Raw genomic sequence first — 21953 nt, forward strand, 5'->3', positions numbered from 1 at the left:
GCCTAGTAAGTGGATAAAGGATGAAGAGACCAACCTTTCTCTTTTGTCACATGATATGCTGTGATCTATGGATGAAGGGCAACAGGCTGAACCCACATAATTCCGGAAAGCGTTTGACACGATGCCCCGTTGTAGGCTATAAACGAAGGTACGAACATATGGAGTAAGCTCACAGATATGTGAGTCGCTCAGAAACTTCTTAAGTAATAAACCCAGTGTATTGTCCTCGACGCAAGTGTTCATCAGAGACAAGGGTATCGTCAGGAGTGCCCCAGGAAAGTGTGTGTGATAGGACCGCTGTGGTTCTCTACATACGTAAATGATTTGGCGGACAGGGTGGGCTGCAATCTGCAGTTGTTTGTTGATGATGTCGTGGTTTATGCTAAGGTGTCGAAGTTGAGTGTGTGTAGGAAGATACAAGACGACTTAGACAAAATTTCTAGTTAGTGTGATGAATGGCAGCTAGCCCTAAACGAGGAGAAATATAAGATAATACGCATGAGTAGGAAGAACCAACGTGTAATGTTCGAATACAGTATTCCTAGTGTCCAGCTTGACACAGCCAAGTCGTTTAAATATCTGGACGTAACGTTGCAAAGCGATATGAGGTGGAGCGAGCATGTGAAAACTGTGGCAGGGAAGACAAATGGTCAACTTCGGTTTACTAGGAGAATATTAGGAAAGAGTGGTTCACCTGTAAAGGAGACCGCATTAGGACGCTGGTGTGACCTATTCTTGAATACTGCTCGAGTGTTTTGGATGCGTATCAGGTCAGACTGAAGGAAGACATCGAAACAGTTCAGAGGTGGGCTGCTAGATTTGTTACCAGTAGGTTCGAACAACTCGTAAGTGTTATGGGGATGCTTCGGGAACTCAAATGGGAATCCCTGGAGGGGAGGCGACATTCTATTCGAGGAACACTATTGATAAAATTCAGAGATCCGGCATCTGAAGCTGACTGCCGAACGACTCTACTGCGCACCAACATATATTGCTCTTAAGGACCGAGAAGATAAGATACGAGAAATAAGGGCTCATACGGAGGCATATAGATAGTCGTTTTTCCCTCGCTCTATTTTCGAGTGGAACAGGGGAGGGAATGACCAGTAGTGATACACGGTAGACTCCGCCACGCACCGTACGGTGCCATGAGGAGTACCTTTGTAGATGTACAGGGTGAAAAGTATTTAAACCGAAAAACTCTGTGAGGTTGTAGGGGACATCAAAACAAATATTTGTCCCTAATGTCATTTTTTCCTATGAGGATTATTTAAACCGGTGGAGGCTGTATTATGCTCTTCAGTTGTTAGAGGCCTTATTACGATCTTTACTTGTTAGAGGGCGTATTACGCTCTTCAGTTGTAGGCAACTGCTGTCCACCAGTGTAGTAGTGCATTGTCTCTGTTTACTAATGGAGCGATACACCTGGAATGAGTACACTGATGCGGTTGGTGCGTACTACGTAGCGCACCACAACGGACGAACCGCACAGCGGATTAATCAGCATCAAGTGCGGTTCTTCGTTAATGTGTGAGTCGGTGTTGTTTGGGACTGCTTAATTGGGCCGTATCTGCTACCTAGGCCGTTAAATGGCAGGCACTATTACAATTTTCTCACCAGAGCATTTCCAGACTTGCTGGAAGACGTCCCGCTCCCTACCAGACAACGCATGTGGTTCCAACATGACGGGGCGCCAGCACATTTCAGTCGTCGTGTGCGTCGATTCCTGGACCGACGGTTCCGAAAAAGGTGGATTGGCAGAGGTGGTCCTGTACCATGACCTGCTCGATCCCCAGATATGTCCCCTCTGGACATTTATGTGTGGGGAGAGATGCGCAACCTTGTTTACACAACTCATGTTGCATCAGAAGAGGATCTGGTAGCCCGGATAGTAGCAGCAGCAGCAGGAACAATTCAAGATACTCCTGGGGTTTTTGCCCGTGTCAGACAGAACATGATCCGACGGTGTAAACTTTGTTTACATGCCATGGAGGCATTTTTGAAAATCTACTGTAATTCAGATTGGGTTTTGTTAATGTGTTGTCTCTAAGTCATAAAAAAATGGAAAAGTGCTTGTTGGTTTAATTAATTTGCCGCCAGAGAAATCTTCCTCTACCGGTTTAAATACTCCTCCTAGGAAAAAATGACACTAGGGAAAAATATTAGTTTTGATGTCCCCCACAACCTCCCAGATTTTGTCGGTTTAAATACTTTTCACCCTGTAGGTGTAGTATATGATGGTTTCCTATAAACTCTGTGTCCAACAGTTCCGTCATCTTTTCTATAAATCAGTACATCCAAAACGGATTATTTCCCCTCCTTTCTGGGCAGCGGATTCGTTAGTCCGCACAATATTGATTTGTACCTGCGAATAACTGAAAGCAATAGAACGCGAGGGAGCGAACATCGAAGCATGCGCTGCGTGAAGGTTTTTGCGTTAGCGGTAAAGGTGCTTAACTTATACAGGGTGAAAATCATTTAAACCGACAAACTGCGGTGTTTGACAGGGCACTGAAAACAATATTTCTCTTTAACGTCATATTATCCTGTGAGGATTTTTAAACATGTAGAGGGAGTTTTCTCTGGATGAAAATTAATTAAACTAACAATCTCTAAGAGGTTGCATGGGACAATGAAAACAATTTCTCTAGTGTGTTTTCCTGTGAGGACAAAACGCAAGACAAACAAGTCTTAATTCTTTATTACCAAGAGACAACAACATTAACGGAACACAATTACTTCAGTTAAAGCAGAAGTTCAAAACTGCCTCCAATGACTTGTAAACAGAGGTTACACCGGTCGGTCATCCGTCTAACACGGTTGAATGACTGCAGGAGTGTCCTTAATTCTTACTTCTGCTGCTACTATCCGGTCAACGGGCTGGCTGCTAGCGAGAGAGCTGCCCGCCACCGTCCGGAGAGGAGCTCAGAGATGGCGCACCGTGCTGAACGCGAAGGGTGTGGCGGATCGCCGATCGGGAGAGCTTGCTCTGTCGACGGCCACATCCGGCCCCCCAACAGGGATGGACCGGCTGTGTGACCCGGAAGTCGAGGTGGCTCATTTCCTGGGACTAAAGTGCGCGTCATTTATGACGGCGGCCGAGTTTAGGTTCTTTCTGCGCATCTGACGTCACAAAACACAGTCAGCCAATGAACGGAGAACGACGCTGCCAGAGCTCAACTGCAGTGCAGAGCTCGAACGAGTGTCTTCAGCTTTAGAAACGTTCAGTCATAAATAAAGTAACTGAACGAAAGCAATGTCTTGATAGCAGAATTTCTTTTATGGAAAGTTTGGAAAAAGCATTCTTTATACCAATTGCTTCATATTCTATTAATTAATTAAACCAAACAAGCAATAAGACTCCTAATTTGGGCGATAGCAAGGAAAGGTGTTTGTATCATTCTCACTAATCGCTTTTTCGCAATAAAGAACAGCGGTAATTGTTTATTTCCTATTGTACTTCGACGAAACGTGAGTAATTCATAGTCATACCAACAGTGTTTGTCAGTAGTTTGCGTCCTAGTTTAAACTCCTCCAAAAATGTATTGAACGACGAGCTGCGTTGGCGTATTGGATAAAGTGTTACTGGCACGGTAGCTCAGTGTGTTCGGTCAGAAGGTTAGCTGCCCTCTGTAATAAAAAAAACTGAGTTAATCGATCAACAACGAACTTAAACGGATGTCTTATGACGTCCGCCCCGAGCAAATGCAACGAACAAAAGCGAACAAAATGAGATTAAAAAAAAAAAGTGTTTGGCTGGTAAGCGAAAGGTTCCGAGTTCCAACCTTGTTCAGTGCTTAATATTTTCTTTATTTAAAAACAATATCGATGTGTCTTACTTCATGAATTTTATTCGTTTGAATATAATTTTTTGAAATTTCTAGTGGCAACTGAAATCAACCATACGGAAAGTATACGCTATGGACTTTTACCTCTGCAAACTCTTCAAAATTTCGTGCAGCGGTTTACTACATTTAATGCTGCACAATAAGTGCGTTGAACATCGAAACAAAATTAAGTGATTTATGGGGGGAAGGTATCAGACATGAAGATGTGTAAAAATCAAATTTTTGGGCCAAATAGTTTTTGTGAAATCGAATGATAAGTGTGTCAAAGCAGTCGGAACACCATGTGTCTGCACAGGCGAGCAGTGCAGTGATGACAAAATCGCGCACAGCGCGGAATGCGGGGAGCACGTCTCTGTAGTAGCGAAAGGGTTAATGCGGCCGTGGTGGCTTTACTTCATAAACTGCGCGCTCCCCACTAAACGTAAGTTTGCTTGGCGCGTGCAACTGGCAACGCAGCAGTCTCCCGCGTCTGGGCGGGCATGCGCGAACCGCGAAGATAAAAGAATTGAACTATAGAAGACGAGCGCAGAGTGGCGGATCGTCGCCCGGCGGAGCTTGCTCCGTCGGCGGCCCCATCCGACCCTCTGCTTACGACGGACCGGCCAGTGAATATCCAGGGGGAGGAAGGAAGGGAGATGAGACGGCGTTATGCGGCCAATGCCTCGGCGGAGGCCGCAAGTAGCGGGGAAGTCGCCTCCCGGTTATACCGGCGGATACGGCCTGTTCGCTGCCTATGACGTCTCGCTCCGGGAAGACGACGGAAGATAAAGACGCAAAAGTACGAGACAACGCTGATGGAGCGGGTAGCTGTTATGCGACTTCGACCTCGGTCGGGGGGAGTCGCCGACCGGGGTCACACATTACCGGCGGCCGTACTTTGTCCGCAACCTACAGCAACCCGTTCCCAGAAAGGGAACAAGAAGAAGCAGAAGCGCACCATTACTATCGCAGGAGGCATGCCCTCATACGCAGTAACGCGCGCACTCGACGTGGGCGGAACAAAGATCGCCACTGCCAAAATCGAGACACCCGAAAGGGTAACATCGCCCACTGAAGACCCAGTCGCCTGACCTGAAGTCGGGTCACGAAAGCAGATAAAAGACGTCTTCGTGGACACCGTTCAACGGACGGCCCAGTTCATGCTGGGGAACGACTGAGAGGAAGCTGAAGACACGGAGGACATGGAGGTGGAGGAAAGTCTTGGCAGGGCTCCTTTAAAGAAGCAGAACAGGCGATCCTCGCGGCCGTCAAGAACAACTTTACTACGAAGACAGCAAGTCACGATATGTACAAAATCGTGACGCGAACCGCGGAAGACAACAAAAGCGTTACTGACCTCACTGACAGACTCACGTACTCGTCGGAACCTACAAAGACACTCAGAGTAGTCTTCCGACGCCTGCCCTTCAGTATGAACCCCTAGTACCTCAAGGAGCTTCTTGAGGTCAAGGGGTACACCATAAGAACAGTATCCCGGAGGAAGTCGCCGAAAGACAACCCAGACACACCGCTCTTCCAGGTCATACGGGACGACACACCGGAGCATAGGAGGATCTTTCAAGAAACGAGAGTGGGAAGTGACAGCGGGGTCACAGTTGAAAAATTGAGGAGGCGGAGAGGCCCGCTTCAATGCTTCAACTGCCAGGGAATCGACCACCTGGCAAAATACTGCAAAATGTCCCCACGCTGCGTAAAGCGTGTTGGGGAGCACCTGAGCCGGAAATGTCCGTTCCCGATCTAGAAGACACCCACGTGCTGCAACTGCAAGGAAGAACACGTCGCCAGCTTCCGCGGCTGCAAAGCCTTCAAAAAAGCAGCTGCAAAAGGGCGGCAGGCACCAGCGAGGAGAGTTCAGCCGGGAAGAAACTACGCTACAGCAGCATCAGCGGCGACCGCGGCAGTGGCCGCAGGAGAAACGCCTGCAAGCCCAGCTCAGCAACACGCCGAGCAGGCGCGATAGGCGGAGAGGCCGAACCGCGCAGCGGAAGGCGTTCCCCGACCGCTACGAGAGGCCGGGCAGGGCCAGCCGGACGCGTGGGCGTGAAGAAGGGAGGCCGCCACCTACGCGGGCCCCACCACCTCCGACCACTGTAACCACCGAGGCCGCAGAACTACGAGAGATGCTGCGGTAGTTCAACACCACAAGAGAAGCCAACAACACCCATGATGCCTAATCACGTCATAGGTCTCACCGTCTGCGTATGGAACGCTAACAACATAAGGCAGCAGGAGGGCGAATTTTGGCAGTTTTTACGCGACGAGGCCGTGGATGTGTGCCTCGTGTGTGAGACATGGCTAAAGCCCGGCGTAAACGCGAGGGCACCTAACTATAGGTGCTATCGCGACGGTAGACCAACAGCAGGCGGCGGAACTACGGTCTGCGTAAGAAGAACGCTGCGACACCACCAAATCCAGTTACCAGAGCTGACGCAACTAGAAGCAACAGACCTCGCAGTCAGCACCTCCGTGGGTCAAGTGACCTTCATCGCCGCATACCGGAAGCCTAGAGGACTCCTACGACAGCAGAACTTCTAGACGCTGTTGTCAATGCGCGGCAACATCTTTATCGGCGGCGACTTCAACGCCAAGCACCCGGTGTGGAACTCCAGGGTCACCACAACCAGCGGCAGGAGGCTTCTTAAGGCGGCCACAGATAATGACGCGATGGTGCTGGGGCCTTACGACCCTACGCACTATCCCAAGAGAGGCCGTCCGGGTATCCTGGACGTCGCGATCATCAAAGGGGTGACCCACGACGCAGTCTCAACGACACATGTGGCCCTGTCCTCAGACCACCTGCCAGTGATCTTCGATCTGAGCACGGACGGGGCCGGACATCCTGCAGATGATCCGGGAGAAGAACCAGCTGGTCCGAGAGTGGCACGTCACCAGCCAGGCGGCGACGAAAAATCTGATCAACCCGAATGCGCCGCGCCATACAGTACGCGGTCGCGGAATACAGGAACAGGGACTGGTCTGGGAGAGTAGCGACCCTGAACATCGCAGACGGCACTGCCTGGCAAGCAACCAAGCAGTTCCTTCGCAAGAGGCAACTAGTCCCGCCGCTACACGTCGGACAGCATGCAGTGGCCGATCCTGACGCCAAAGCTGGGGTACTGCTCGATACCTTCGCGGCCACCTTAACGCTAGTTGAAGAAGATGTAGGTAACAACCACATCCGAATGGTGGAAGATTGGCTCCGTGTATACCTCGCGGCAGAAGACCCTGAGGACTCCATCGAACCCACAATGGCAGAAGAGATTCAACGGCAGCTACGGCACCTAGACCCGCGCAAAGCAGGTTGGTGCGATAACGTCGGCGGCGCATTCCTGAAGGAGGTCCTCCCAGAGGCTGTGAAACTCCTCACGAAGATATTCAACGCCATCCTTAGGACCGACCACTATCTCAACGCCTGGAAACGTGCGGAGGTGGTGGCGATCCCTAAGGCTGGCAAAGACAACAGGCTGGCGCAAAATTACCGGCCTATCAGCCTGCTACCTACAGTCTCAAAGGTATTTGAGCGAATATATGTCAGGAGACTGCACCGTCACGTCGGAGAGGAAGGCCTGCTTCCCGACGAGGAGTTCGGCTTCCGGAGGGGGCACGGGACAACACACCAACTGCAGCGACTAGTGGAGCAGGCGATGGGGGCGCTGGAGAAGAGGGGGTACCTTGGGGCAGTCCTCCGAGACGTCTCCCGCACCTTCGACAGCATGTGGCACGACGGACTAGTCTAGAAGTTACTAGTACATGGAGTTCCGGTATCACAAGCCCGACTGATCCACTCCTACCTCGCGGGACGTACCTTCCGCGTGAAGATAGAACAAGGGACCTCAACAGCACGGGAAATAGCCGCCGGAGTCCCACAGGGCTCAGTATTGGGGCTCCTCTTGTATACCCTATTCACGGCAGACATGCCGCGAACGCAACGGGTGCAGACGGGGCTATATGCCGATAATACAGCCCTGTACACAAAGAGCATCAACCCACATCTGATGCGAGGAAGATTACAAATAGTCTGCAACGTGCTGGGGGCTATACAGGGTGAGTCACCTAACATTACCGCTGGATATATTTCGTAAACCACATCAAATACTGACGAATCGATTCCACAGACCGAACGTGAGGAGAGGGGTTAGTGTAATTGGTTAATACAAACCATAAAAAAATGCACGGAAGTATGTTTTTTAACACAAACCTACGTTTTTTTAAATGGAACCTCGTTAGTTTTGTTAGCACATCTGAACATATCAACAAATACGTAATCAGTGCCGTTTGTTGCATTGTAAAATGTTAATTACATCCGGAGATATTGTAACCTAAAGTTGACGCTTCAGTACCACTCCTCCGCTGTTCGATCGTGTGTATCGGAGAAACCGAATTACGTAGGGATCCAAAGGGAACGGTGATGGACCTTAGGTACAGAAGAGACTGGAACAGCACATTACGTCCACATGCTAACACCTTTTTATTGGTCTTTTTCACTGGCGCACATGTACATTACCATGAGGGGTGAGGTACGCGTACACACGTGGTTTCCGTTTTCAATTACGGAGTGGAATAGTGTGTGTCCCGACATGTCAGGCCAATAGATGTTCAATGTGGTGGCCATCATTTGCTGCACACAATTGCAATCTCTGGCGTAATGAATGTCGTACACGCCGCAGTACATCTGGTGTAATGTCGCCGCAGGCTGCCACAATACGTTGTTTCATATCCTCTGGGGTTGTAGGCACATCACGGTACACATTCTCCTTTAACGTACCCTACCTGCACATTCCGCAATTAACACTAGGCTGACCCTTGACTGAATGTTCGACGGCCGTTTCATAGGACGTGGAGGACGCATAAGTTGGCCAGCCCGTTCTCCTGATCTTACACCTCTGGACTTCTTTCTGTGGGTTACGTTAAAGGAGAATGTGTGCCGTGATGTGCCTACAACCCCAGAGGATATGAAACAACGTATTGTGGCAGCCTGCGGCGACATTACACCAGATGTACTGCGGCGTGTACGACATTCATTACGCCAGAGATTGTAATTGTGTGCAGTAAATGATGGCCACCACATTGAACATCTATTGGCCTGACATGTCGGGACACACACTATTCCACTCCGTAATTGAAAACGGAAACCACGTGTGTACGTGTACCTCACCCCTCATGGTAATGTACATGTGCGTCAGTGAAAAAGACCAATAAAAATGTGTTAGCATGTGGACGTAATGTGCTGTTCCAGTCTCTTCTGTACCTAAGGTCCATCACCGTTCCCTTTGGATCCCTACGTAATTCGGTGCTCTCCGATACACACGATCGAACAGCGGAGGAGTGGTACTGAAGCGTCAACTTTAGGTTACAATATCTCCGGATGTAATTAACATTTTACAATGCAACAAACGGCACTGATTACGTATTTGCTTATATGTTCAGATGTGCTAACAAAACTAACGGGGCTCCATTTAAAAAAACGTAGGTTTGTGTTAAAAAACATACTTCCGTGCATTTGTTATGGTTTGTATTGACCAATTACACTAGCCCCTCTCCTCACATTCGGTCTGTGGAATAGATTCGTCAGTATTTGATGTGGTTTACGAAATATATCCAGCGGTAACGTTAGGTGACTCACCCTGTATATTTCTATAAAATTGGATACCCATACGGGAAATACTACTGGCTCAAATAGTGAAAGTCTCATAGTTTCATTATGAACATACTGAAAAGTCCAAAATCTCTAAATTTCAGAATACGTTTACTTCATATTTACATTAATAATTATAGTCCCTCATCTTTCCTCTAACACTGCATTCCTGTTGTAGCAGAGCGGCTTTTTAAAGTTCCGTTAGAGTAGGTTGCAGGATGCTTTTGTAAAAGTGGCCTACTATTGCAGGTCACAAACTATTGACGCTACGCAGCAAGCGCTCGTTAGACATCATGAAGACAGTATTTAAATGCAGGTTGAGTTGGTTAAAAGTAACAGATTTGGCAAAGTTTAGTCATTAAATTCCATTTCTTTCTGCGAAAAATTGAGGTACAGTATTTTTGTGTTAGTTTGACCATTTGGCTTAGAAATGGTTATCCCATTTTGTTTTTGGAGGAGATTGTCGCCGGAAGTTGCTAGGAGCCAACTGAAGGCAATGTATGAATTGGTAGCAGCGTACAGTTGTCAGTCCATTTGTTCAGTCTTAGAGCTCTTCTGAAAGTAGTTAAACTGTTACAGGGCTTTAATTACTGGTGTATGAGTACAGGCATTTTTAACTTTGTCTCATGAGTCAAAGCGGTGCAGGCGAGCTTAGTTTTAGATTGATTTTAATAGTGTAGAAGTGTGGAGAATTAATCTGCGAACAATTATGAGGCGTATATTGCGTTATACGTCTCGTGCGCTCTATATCTTTGAAGACGTCGTCACACGGGATGAGGCAGCTGACGTTGACGTGCACATTGATGGGATATCCAACGTCACGAGACACAACACCGTTGGCACACGGAACGAGCTGGTTAACGTGTTTTTGCGCTCTCAGCGCTCTCCAGTGGCAGTTGCCGGTTTTATTTAGCTCGCAAACCATGCAGTTTGTTTACGAAGATGGGCGCGCATCTCTATTAAAACGCACATTTCCTCTCTTGTCCATTTGTTAGCTATGTTGTTCTTCCTGTCGTAAACAAAAACTTCAACATCCGTGAACACGTAATGACAAAAAGCAAAGGTACATGTCCAGTCAGTAAGACATCAGCTTATAAAAGTTCACCACATCGAACAAACTCACTCCCTCTCTTGTCCATTTGTTAGTCACATTGTTCTGTCAGTGGTAAACAAAAACTTCAATATCCGTGAACATGTAATGACAAAATGAGAGGTACATGTCTAGTCAGTAAGAACATCAGCTAATAAAAGTTCACCAAATCGAAGAAACTCACTCCTGGCAGAGAATGCACTTACACCGATATAACATCAAATATTACAGAAATTATTTGTATTAGTTTCATAAGAAAGTCACACAATCGTTTACAAAACGCCGAAGTGAAAAGAAATTGGATACAATTGGACACAACCCTCTGTCCTCTAATCCATAATGTGGCACCTCTACCAACTACACTCCAGAATCTGTTCAACGAGTGACGTTATATTTTACATTACAGTCTTCTAAAAAGACTTTAATTACGGGAATGTTATTAACTAACATTTAATTATAACAAATTCTAACAAGAACGATACGTTTCTGATGAATCTTCAGTGTGCCGTTGCATTAAACTGGCTTGCTTTCATAACACGTGAATTATAAGGCGAAGATAACTAAATACGAAAATTCTTTAACCACCATTATGCTGTTTCCCGTAATGTTATTACAACAGATCGTACCAATAACGATTCGTTCTCGAAACATTCAATGTGTTGGTGCTTAGAAACAGCATTTATTTAGAGAGTGTAAGGTATAACATAAAACACGTCTAATATGGACTTCTACAGATCAAAACCAGTACACTATGACGTCACGTTTTCCGCTTGTGACGAAGGGAACGTTCTTGCTTCTTATAGGCTCTACTTTACGTGGCACATTGCCAAACTGTCGCAGAACTTCTTTTGTGTTTCATGAGACGAAATGGCTCTTCAACGTGAAATACAGGGTGGGGAAAATAAAAGTGGCCTGGAGAACAGAGTTCAGAGTACAAAACACAGCAGAGGGAGGTAATACAGCACAAACGTGACTATAGCAGATGTTTATAGTGACCACCATTCATTCATCTCTTGGCACTTTTGGGCCCTGATCAGCAATTTGCTGAATGTAGACCGAAACTGGACTGTTGGAATTGCATCAGTCTCATCCGAAATGTTCTCCTGTAATTCTTGAAGACTATGAAGGTTGCCACGACACATCTTAGACTTGAGGTCTCCTCACAGAAAGTAGTCGCACACTGACAGTTCCGCTGACCTGGATGGCCAGCTAGGACCGCGACCAGACTGATCTCTGCTAACAACTCTGTCAGGCGTGAAGATTGAGTAAAAGTGTTCCAAGGTTCGGCCGATTGTATGGGCAGGTGCTCCATCGTGTTGGAAGGAAGTGTAGGTCTTTTCCTCCTCCGTTAATGTTGCCACAAATGGGTTCAAAATGTTGGCAATGTAACGTGCCGAAGTCAGTGTCCGATGAAAGAAGATGGGACCAATATTGCGGCGTGCAGACACTGCAAACCAAACCACAGTCTTTCGATGGTGTTTCGTGGAAGTTATGCAGATTCTCCGCTGTCCAGAACCTGTGATTCTGTGAGTTGGCATAACCACTTAGGTGAAACCAGGCTTCATCAGACATTAAGAATACATCCATGTCCAAGCTATTCATTGTTATCTCAGTGGACAGCCACTAACAAACTGGAGGCACTGAAGAGCACCTGCTGGTTTTAATGCACGAACAACAGACACTCGATAGGGACGCACGTGTAGGTCCAGGTGGAATATTCATCAGAAAGATCGACCTGATATGCCGCTCTCTTGCGACGGGTTGATTTCCTAGGGCTTTGAAGCATTTTCTGGTGAAGTGCAGCCACATTTCGGCGTATTATTTGACTTGTTCAGAACAGATCCTGTCTGGCGCCATTTTCGGACTAATCGTTGAGTGGCACTCTTTGCTGCGACTTTGACACCATTAAACTTCTCAACAAACAACAGGCCACATCGTCTCCACGACTTTGCTGTCACGTAACTTTCCACAACGAACACCCACTGCTCCACTGTGAGTACCATCGTCTTCTTTGCACTGCTCCACTCACACTGACACAGGAGGCCACACTAACAAGGGAAATTCCGCCTCCCTCAGATATACTGGTAAGACGGCCTAGTGGATAGCCCGTCAAAAACTGGACACAGATCAAGCATGAAAACGGAAGAAGGTGTACTGAACAGTGAAAAAAAAAGCAAAATAGAAACAGTGAACGGTCCAACAACAGAAGTGCAATAATGAGCAGCTGGAAATAGCAACGTGGTCATGCTGTTGGACTGACGAAGGGGCGAGCTGTGTTCAAAACTCCCTAGTGCTATTTATTTATTTTTTCACAACATTACGAAGTGTCGGTCGGGTCATTGAAATGTTTGTTCTCTTTCTGTAGTCTTGGCAGTTGTCATGCAATACATTGGTTATAGAATATGAGTCATGAGGTAAGAATACGTTACTGTCGCAAGTAAATGTGACGAATAGTGAGAGCAGGTGAGATACCACACAGACGTCTCGCAGAAATGAAAACAACAAATACGCGGATGTGAACTATGTTACAACAAAGGAATTCATGAATCAAGATTTCCAGAACGGGACGCAACTTAAAAAACGTTAAAAACATATGTTTTGACAGAGCTAAGAGAAACTGCGAGCAGAATACAAAAGGCCAAAAAATGGCTCTGAGCACTATGGGATTTAACATCTGTGGTCATCAGTCCCTTAGAACTTAGAACTACTTAAATCTAACTAACCTAACGACAGCACACACATCCATGCCCGAGGCAGGATTCGAACCTGCGACCGTAGCGGTCACGCGGTTCCAGACTGAAGCGCCTAGAACCGCAAGGCCACACCGGCCGGCTACAAAAGGCCAAAATTACATTTAATCGGAGAAGGAACTTACTCGCCAGCAACAAAATCAGTCTGAAAATAAGGAAACGTATCATGAAAGGTTATGAAAAATTTCTTCAAATCTGTATTGGCCACTGCCCAAAACAATTTGTAAAATTTGTTGTGGGGAGCATGGGGGCTATGTAAGGAGCTGTTTAGGTTTTTATATTGGTAACGCCAAGTAGCGCTCTGTATGAAAATCACTGGCTGTGCTGTGTGCAGTCTGTATCTGGTTTGCATTGTTGAAAAATTCTCTATTGTAGTGGGCAGTTAGTTGGGAACAGCGCGTAGCGTTGCGCAGTCGCAGGTGAGCCGCCAGCAGTGGTGGATGTGGGGAGAGAGATGGCGGAGTTTTTAGAGCGGATGATCTGGGCGTGTGTCCATCAGAGACAGTAAATTTGTAAGACTGTATGTCATGAATTGATATACATATTATGACTTTTTAATACTATTAAGGTAAATACTTTTTTGTTCTTTATCAAAATCTTTCATTTGCTAACTATGCCTATCAGTAGTTAGTGACTTCATTAGTTAGAATCTTTTATTTAGCTGGCAGTATTGGCGCTAGCTGTATTGCAGTAGTTTGAGTAACGAAGATTTTTGTGAGGTAAGTGACTCATGAAAGGTATAGGTTATTGTCAGTCAGGGCCATTCTTTTGTAGGGATTATTGAAAGTCAGATTGCGTTGCGCTAAAAAACATTGTGTTTCAGTTTATTGATGATCGGAATAAGTACAGAGAGAAATGTCTGAGTACGTTCAGTTTTGCTCAGCTGTTTGAAAATCGTAAGGGGTTTACCAGCATTCATTAATTTTTCTAACGGGACGTTTCATAAAGGTTTCGTTTGGAGTCTGGCCCTGTACGGATGTGAAACTTGAACAATTGGAAGAGAAGAGAGAAGACGGATAGAGGCCCTGGAGACGTGGTGCTATAGAAGGTTGATGAAGATCAGCTGGAGAGACAAAGTAACAAAGGAAGACGTGCTCAGAAGAGTACAGGAAACCAGATCTCTGTGGAGACACATTCAAACAAGAAGAGACAAACTTGTAGGGCACATCCTACGACACAACAACATGATTGGAACAATAGCAGAAGGAGCTATTGAGGGAAGGAATCGGCGGGGGCGACCAAGGATATCATACACGCAACAGATCATGATGACGTTGGATGTAACACGTACGTGGAAATGAAGAGGAAGGCAGACAGAAGAGAGGAATGGCGCTCTGCTGCAAACCAGCTTCAGGGTTGAACAGTAAAAGAAAAGAAGAAGAAGAGAAACTGTGTGATTGTGAAACTGACGCGTTCCTTTGTTGCAGTTATGTGACAAACTATAATGTCTTCATCATTTCCTTGGGAGTGATCACATTCATACGAACACCTAAGATGTGTAGATAAGAGATTCCTATCGTATGACACACGCAATGCCATGTTTTCCGGTGGAGGATTCGGTTGACTTGTCGTCTAGTCATCAAACGTTTGCTGTTCAGATTCGAAAGCCACGTCCATTCGGCTGCTAATAGAGAAGTTGTGCAGAAGCAACTTTCATTATAGGTCCTTGCCTTACACCTCGCTGTTGCAAATGGACGTTACACCAAGACACGGATATAATTTGAATAAAGCGAACAGCGAAAATTAAAAAAAAAATCCTTAACCACGACGCCATTTGTCTTCCCAGCTGCACTATTTTGCACTTCTTGTTCTTGGGCTGTTCACTGTTTCTATTTTGCTTTTTTTTTCACAGTCCATTACACCTTCTTCCTGTTTTCATGCTTGATCTGTGTTCAGTTTTTGACGGGTTGTCCACTGGACCCTCTTACCATTAAATCGGAGGGGCGTGCGATGGAGTGTTTCCCTTGTAAGCTCTGAACCAGTGTGAATTACGTGGCGGCCTTAAACGTGGTGTGCGCGTCACGGGATGTGGTTATATTTATATATTCATGTTCAATCGCATCCACTCGTCCGGCCACTCTTATTTGCCCCACACTGTAGCAGGAAGTAATGTTAGCTAACTCGTCTCGTGTGACGATGGCGTAAGGGGGTTCCAACTGTGGCTGCGAGTTGAATTTCACATGATATCATGTAATTTCCGGGGATGAACAAAAACAACGTTTCAAAGCTTTTAACTAATATCTGAAAGCATCATACAAGAATATTGAAGCTAGACGAGTGGTTGAATAGAGTAAAGCGCTAGGCCCTATCTGCAGGTGAAAAACAGTTCTATCACGTTATCAATGTACGAGGTGATTCAGCTGGCCCTATCAATGGGTTTTATGCAATTCGCAACGCCTTCAGATTTTCATATTCCCGCGCTTGCTACGCACAAATTATTAGTCCTACATAAAAACTGAACAGGAACTTTTTGTAGTAAATTCAATGCAGTTAAATTTTGTACTGGGAGGCCATTCAAGAAAAACGTACAAAAGCGCGTTTTTATTGAATGACTCGAAAACTGTGGCCTCCAGCGATAACGTATCCGAGTACAAAATTAACTACATTAAATTTCCTACAAAAAGATCCTGTTTATTTTTTCCATAGGACTAATAGTAGCTAGCAAGAGGATATGAAAATCTCGTGTATGGTTTTTAAGGTGTTGCGAGTTGCATAAAACCCCTAGTAGGTGAGTCACCCTGTATAGAGAATGAGAGAAGCTTTCAAATGGCACCTCAAGTCCTGGAATCACGAGCAGTCTGGATGAGCTTCTCTGTCGCATTGGAAATCGTTAGCAGATTAATGAATATTCTCAGAGCGCTCACCACAGTATTCGATACAAAAATTAAAAAACATTGTACACATCTGTTCCACCTCTCTGTCTTTAGAAACTGCTGTGTACCTTTTACTAGTACGCTCTGTAGCCGCAGTGAGAATTCAGCCATAATGACAATGCCTATTTGACATCTAATTTTAGACAATTACGTATTCAGGGTTTACGTTATCACTATAGGGGGGAAGAGTCGTATACTGGGGCACTTTTCAGACTTTCGCGTCTAGTAATAGAAGATTCGCATATTTTTTCATTCGGTTTTTAAATGATGGCTTGTACTTTAGCTTTTTATGCACTGCAATCTTTTTCTGAAATTACAAAAATTACACCGAAAAATTAAGGTTTTTCCAGATATACCAATATTTGCCTAGAAACAAATATTCTTCTGAAATATGAAAATTTTGCAGTCGAGAAAATATTGTTAGCGCTATATTTAATAGTCTAGGAACTGCATTATTGATCTACTACACACCATTATCAGTAAGCGAACTCGAATTAAGAACAAGTGTTATCGAAAACCATTTATAAGTTCAATACATTTAAAAATTGAAGCTCTTAGAAACTAACACAAATTTCCGTTTTGAAGAGAAATAGTATTATTAGTACATTAACGAAACTCAGATAATTTGCAGATATCACATGTTCCATGGTGAAAGACCTACTGTTTCAAGGTACAAAGTGGTGCACGATCAACAAGCCAGGCTTTACCGTCCACATGTTATATAACTAGTTTCAAAAATATATGCAGTTTACTTGCCATAAAATTCTGTAACTTAAGAATTAACAATATATTACAAATAACTTATACAGCACTTAAACCTGTAGAGCTTGATAACAACAATAAAAACTGTAGGTAATGGCCGCAACTGCTTATGGCAGTCTCCACCGCGCATTCCTTCATTCTAAAATCAGTCACTAGGCTGAAGTACCGACTAAGAAAAATGATCTGTTTCTATATATCCTATCTTTTAGGTACAACTCTCTCCAATATTTGCTTCTGTTCTGACTTTAAAGTAAAACAACTGCAGACATGCCGTAAGAACGGACTAACGCTCAAATGTAAAAACTGAGAAACAAGTGTTGCTGCCATCTGTTGCTGGGTACATAAACTATCAAAATTGACATTGGTCTCATCCCTGAATATCACTTAAAGGTGAGACCAATGTCAATGTTGATAGTTCCCGTACCCAGAAACAGATGGCAACACTTACCTCCAAGTCTTTACCTTTGAGGGTTAGCCCGTTTTCCCGCACGTCTTCAATTTAGAGGAATTGTCTTTCTAAACAAACAGTTATTACGACTCAGCATCCAAATGTTGCGGAAACAGTATATGCCTTTACTGATTAAACAAAGATGATGTGTCTAGAAAGCTACTGACTTCACTGTTTGTAAAGTCAAAAAAATATCGACGTATAGAGCGATAGGGTTCCAGTGTCTTCATAGCTGCCAGGAGACTCTCAATCCCGACATTTTTAAATAACTTTTAGTTAGACATCATAGCACAAACGATCGCGAACTCCTTCTGTTTTTCGAGACTCGAGTGTTCAATGGCTTTGCCCTTTAAAATTAAAAGATGTTCACATTTTTCCTATTTTTTAAAAAACCTATGATTCGAAACAATGGTAGCCCAACATTTACATCTCACTAAGCGTCCGTATCCCACATACTGAAATCTGCTAAAGTTTGTTGCTCAAACACCTTGGCAGGTTTTTAACATTCTTACCGTTTTCTTCTTTCGGTTTTGTCATTTTTGTCATGAATTTTTTTTTTTTATTCTCATTTGTATGTTAAAAAATTAACTCACTGTCGGGCATCTACATCTACATGACTACTCTGCAATTCACATTTAAGTGCTTGGCAGAGGGTTCATCGAACCACAGTCATACTATCTCTCTACCATTCCACTCCCTAACAGCGCGCGGGAAAAACCAACACCTAAACCTTTCTGTTCGAGCTCTGATTTCTCTTATTTTATTTTGATGATCATTCCTACCTATGTAGGTTGGGCTCAACAAAATATTTTCGCATTCGGAAGAGAAAGTTGGTGACTGAAATTTCGTAAATATATCTCGCCGCGACGAAAACCGTCTTTGCTTTAATGACTTCCATCCCAACTCGCGTATCATATCTGCCACACTCTCTCCCCTATTACGTGATAATACAAAACGAGCTGCCCTTCTAATTTACTTTAAGTGAAGACCTCGTCAGAATAAAATCATTTTTATTAAGACTTACGGGCAGACAGATATGATCGATGCATAAAAGTGTTCACTCTAGTCTCATCCCATTGTGCGAGGTACATCTTCAGAGACAGAGATGATGTCGCCAACTGCGTGCTTCGATCAAGGAACCCTGGCGTTACTACGCAGCTGTCTGTGTTTCATCTCTGAAGACATTTCCTCCAGACGGAGGCGTAACATTATAGAATAGTTTTATGCGTTGAACACGGCCTCTGATCCTGGAAGTTTCATCAGAAGTGAACGCCGTCTGTTATACCTTCACTGTACACTGGCGGAAAGTGTTATACCATGAAACACCAGTCTCATATTTATCAAACTTTTGGAGATGTTCATAACATAACGATTATTAAATGATTAAACTTTCATTTTAAACTGACGTCGGTTAAAGGTCTGACCGCTATGGGCACAAATAAATTTCTGTATTCACTGTGGCATGGACGCAAACAGCCTCGAAATTTCACCTTGAGGCATTTTTTGCCACGCTCATGTTAGTGCATGAAGATTGGTGGTTGGAGACTAATATGAAAGCATACGTTTTTCCCTTGTATCTCAGATATGCTCTATGAATGGCAAATGAGGGGATCAGGCAAGCCCATCAAGGACCCATACATTCCTCGAGGCGTCTGTGTTGTGAACTGCAGTATGGTGTCTTGCGCTATCCTATCAGAATTGCCATTTGGGGCCCTAGTCATTGAAGGTTTCACTATTCTTGCCATTTGTTGGTGATCATACTGCCTTCCTGCTACAATAACCTAATCATTCATGTTATCATATGCAGTATCTCCTCACACCATGATTCCGAGAGTGAGAGTGGTGTGGATCTTGAGAATCACTGCACCCTGTGACCTTTCACCAGATTATCTACAGACACATAGGCGTCGATCTGACGACCACAGACAGAAGCGAGACTCATGTTTGAACACCACAGGCAGTTACTCGTTGTCCCAGTTGACTCTGGTCTTACACCATTCAAGTCTTTATTGTCTGTGGCACGAGGTCACCCATAAATGACTTACGGCAATTCAAGATTCTAGTAATCTATTCCTGGTGACTGGTGCTGACACTCTGCCTGTAAACTCTTCCCAGATTTCAGCTGTTGTCATCCGTCTACTCGTCAGAGTCAGTCAAATAACATTACGACCTTCTCGTGAAGCGGTCCTTCTGTAAGGTCTCATATGTACTCTTCTTTCCAAGTTTTTGTCCTGAGTCCATCTCATCACCCTTCATTCTGCAGTCATCGCACTGTAGCCAGCTGTTTGTGCGATGTGTGATGATTCTCATGCCAATGACTCGACCTTCCTCAAAGTTCGAAAGATGGTAATAAGCTGCACGTGCATGTCCTCTCGGCGTGATGTGTTGCGATCTCCACTTGAAACGTGTCAGTAACTGTAGACACAGCCAGTAGCCGGCTTGTACTCACAGCTTTCTTCACCTGTAGGAATGGCCTTTTTCCTGTACTGAAAGTGTTGGAAGTAACCACGTATAGCCCTCCCGGTTAGCCGAGCAGTCTAGCACAAGGCTTTCCGGAGTAGGAAGGCGCGCCTGGACCCGGCACGAATCCACCCGGCGGACTTGTGTCGAGGTCCGGTGAGCCGGCCAATCTGTGGATGGTTTTTAGACGGTTTTCCATCTGCCTCGGAGAATGCGGGCTGGTTCCCCTTATTCCGCCTCAGCAACACTATGTCGGCGATTGCTGCGCAAACAAGTTCTCCAGGTACGCATGCACCACCATTACTCTACCACGCAAAAATAGGGGTTACACTCGTCTGGTGTGAGACGTTCCCTGGTGGGGGGGGGGGGGTCTACCGGGGGCCGAACCGCACAATAACCCTGGGTTCGGTGTGGGGCGTGGGGCGGCGGAGGGGTGAAGTGGATTGCGGTAGTCGTCGTGGGGTTGTGGACCACTGCGGCTGCGGCTGGGACGAAGCCTCTCCGTCGTTTCTAGGTCCCCAGTACATACAGTACAATACAACCACATATAAGGATGAAAATTTAATCGTCATATTTAACAGGAAAAGAAATTCCGAGGCATCTCCTTGGTAGCATTCGGTTAAAGTGTTCATGGTGTAACATTTTCCATTTCCATCAGTGTGTTATTAATAAATAAATTAATTAATAAATAAATTGATTCTTCCAATTTTAGGAGCTTGAAGCAAATCTGCTGTACAAGCTAACCACGGTGCAAGGCTCACTGGTGGACGACGAGACGGTGATCGAGGTGCTGAACGTGACCAAGAACACAGCGGCTGAGGTGCGCGAGAAGCTGACGGTGGCCGCAGAGACGGAGGTCAAGATCAACACGGCTCGTGAGGAGTTCCGGCCAGTGGCGACGCGGGGCAGCGTACTCTATTTCCTGATCGTCGACATGGCCATGGTCAACTGCATGTACCAGACGTCCCTGGTGCAGTTCCTCGAGCGCTTTGACATCTCCATGCAGCGCTCTGAGAAGAGCCTCGCGACGTCCAAGCGGATAGCGTCCATCATAGAGTACATGACATTCGAACTGTTCCGGTACAAGTGCCGCGGCTTATACGAGGACCACAAGTTCATGTTCACCCTGCTGCTGTCGCTCAAAGTAGACATGGAGCGGGAGTACGTGTCGCACGAGGAGTTCAACACATTCATCAAAGGGGGTGCGGCGCTCGATCTGAATGCCGTGACTCCCAAACCCGTCCAGTGGATCACGGATATGGCGTGGCTCAACCTGGTGCAGTTGTCCAACCTTCGTCATTATCAGTACATCTTGCAACAGGTACGTCCTGCTGACACTAGAATCACCCTTACACCCGAACCTCCAGATGTCAGACACTCAGATCGGTACCGAACGTCGCATGTCGATAGAATATCAACCAAAAGACCGATTTACAGAATGAGATTTTCACTCTGCAGCGGAGTGTGCACTGATATGAAACTTCCTGGCAGATTAAAACTGTGTACCGGACCGAGACTCGAACTCGGGACCTTTGCCTTTCGCGGGCAAGTGCTCTACCAACTGAGCTACACAAGCACGACTCACGCCCCGTCCTCACAGCTTTACTTCTGCCGATTTAGTTCGTGCTATGAGTTGTCATCCAGTAGAACATGCGTAAACGGTAACTAATAGTAACACCAGAACTAAGGAGTATACGAAGAGCATATCTGTGAGCAACGAATTCAAAGATCTCTCTTCGGTCAGTTAGTAGAGCCTTAGATTCTCGTACCAAAGGTGCCATGCTGAAACACCACTTGTTACACTTTTTTTTTAACTATTTACCGCGCGGGATTAGCCGAGCGGTCTCAGGCGCTGCAGTCATGGACTGTGCGGCTGGTCTCGGCGGAGATTCGAGTCCTCCCCCGGGCATGGGTGTGTGTGTTTGTCCTTAGGACAATTTAGGTTAAGTAGTGTGTAAGCTTAGGGACTGATGACCTTAGCAGTTAAATCCCATAGGATTTCACACACATTTGAACACTTTTTTAACTGTTTACGCGTGAAACTGTTATATGCGAGAACATATTCCCGACATGTAGAAGGACTTTTC

The 21953-nt window shown here is 45.6% G+C and overlaps 1 protein-coding gene across 1 annotated transcript in view; it reads left to right on the plus strand.

The window, feature by feature from the left end:
• The window catches only part of LOC126235215 (dynein axonemal heavy chain 8-like), a 570318-nt gene that overhangs the window by 399368 nt on the left and 148997 nt on the right, over nt 1-21953 (plus strand). The window contains exon 36 of the mRNA XM_049943945.1: nt 20579-21187. Coding sequence (XP_049799902.1) covers nt 20579-21187 — 609 coding nt within the window. The remainder of the gene's footprint in view (nt 1-20578; nt 21188-21953) is intronic.

Source organism: Schistocerca nitens, chromosome 2, assembly GCF_023898315.1.
Source record: "Schistocerca nitens isolate TAMUIC-IGC-003100 chromosome 2, iqSchNite1.1, whole genome shotgun sequence".
Classification (NCBI taxonomy): domain Eukaryota; kingdom Metazoa; phylum Arthropoda; class Insecta; order Orthoptera; family Acrididae; genus Schistocerca; species Schistocerca nitens.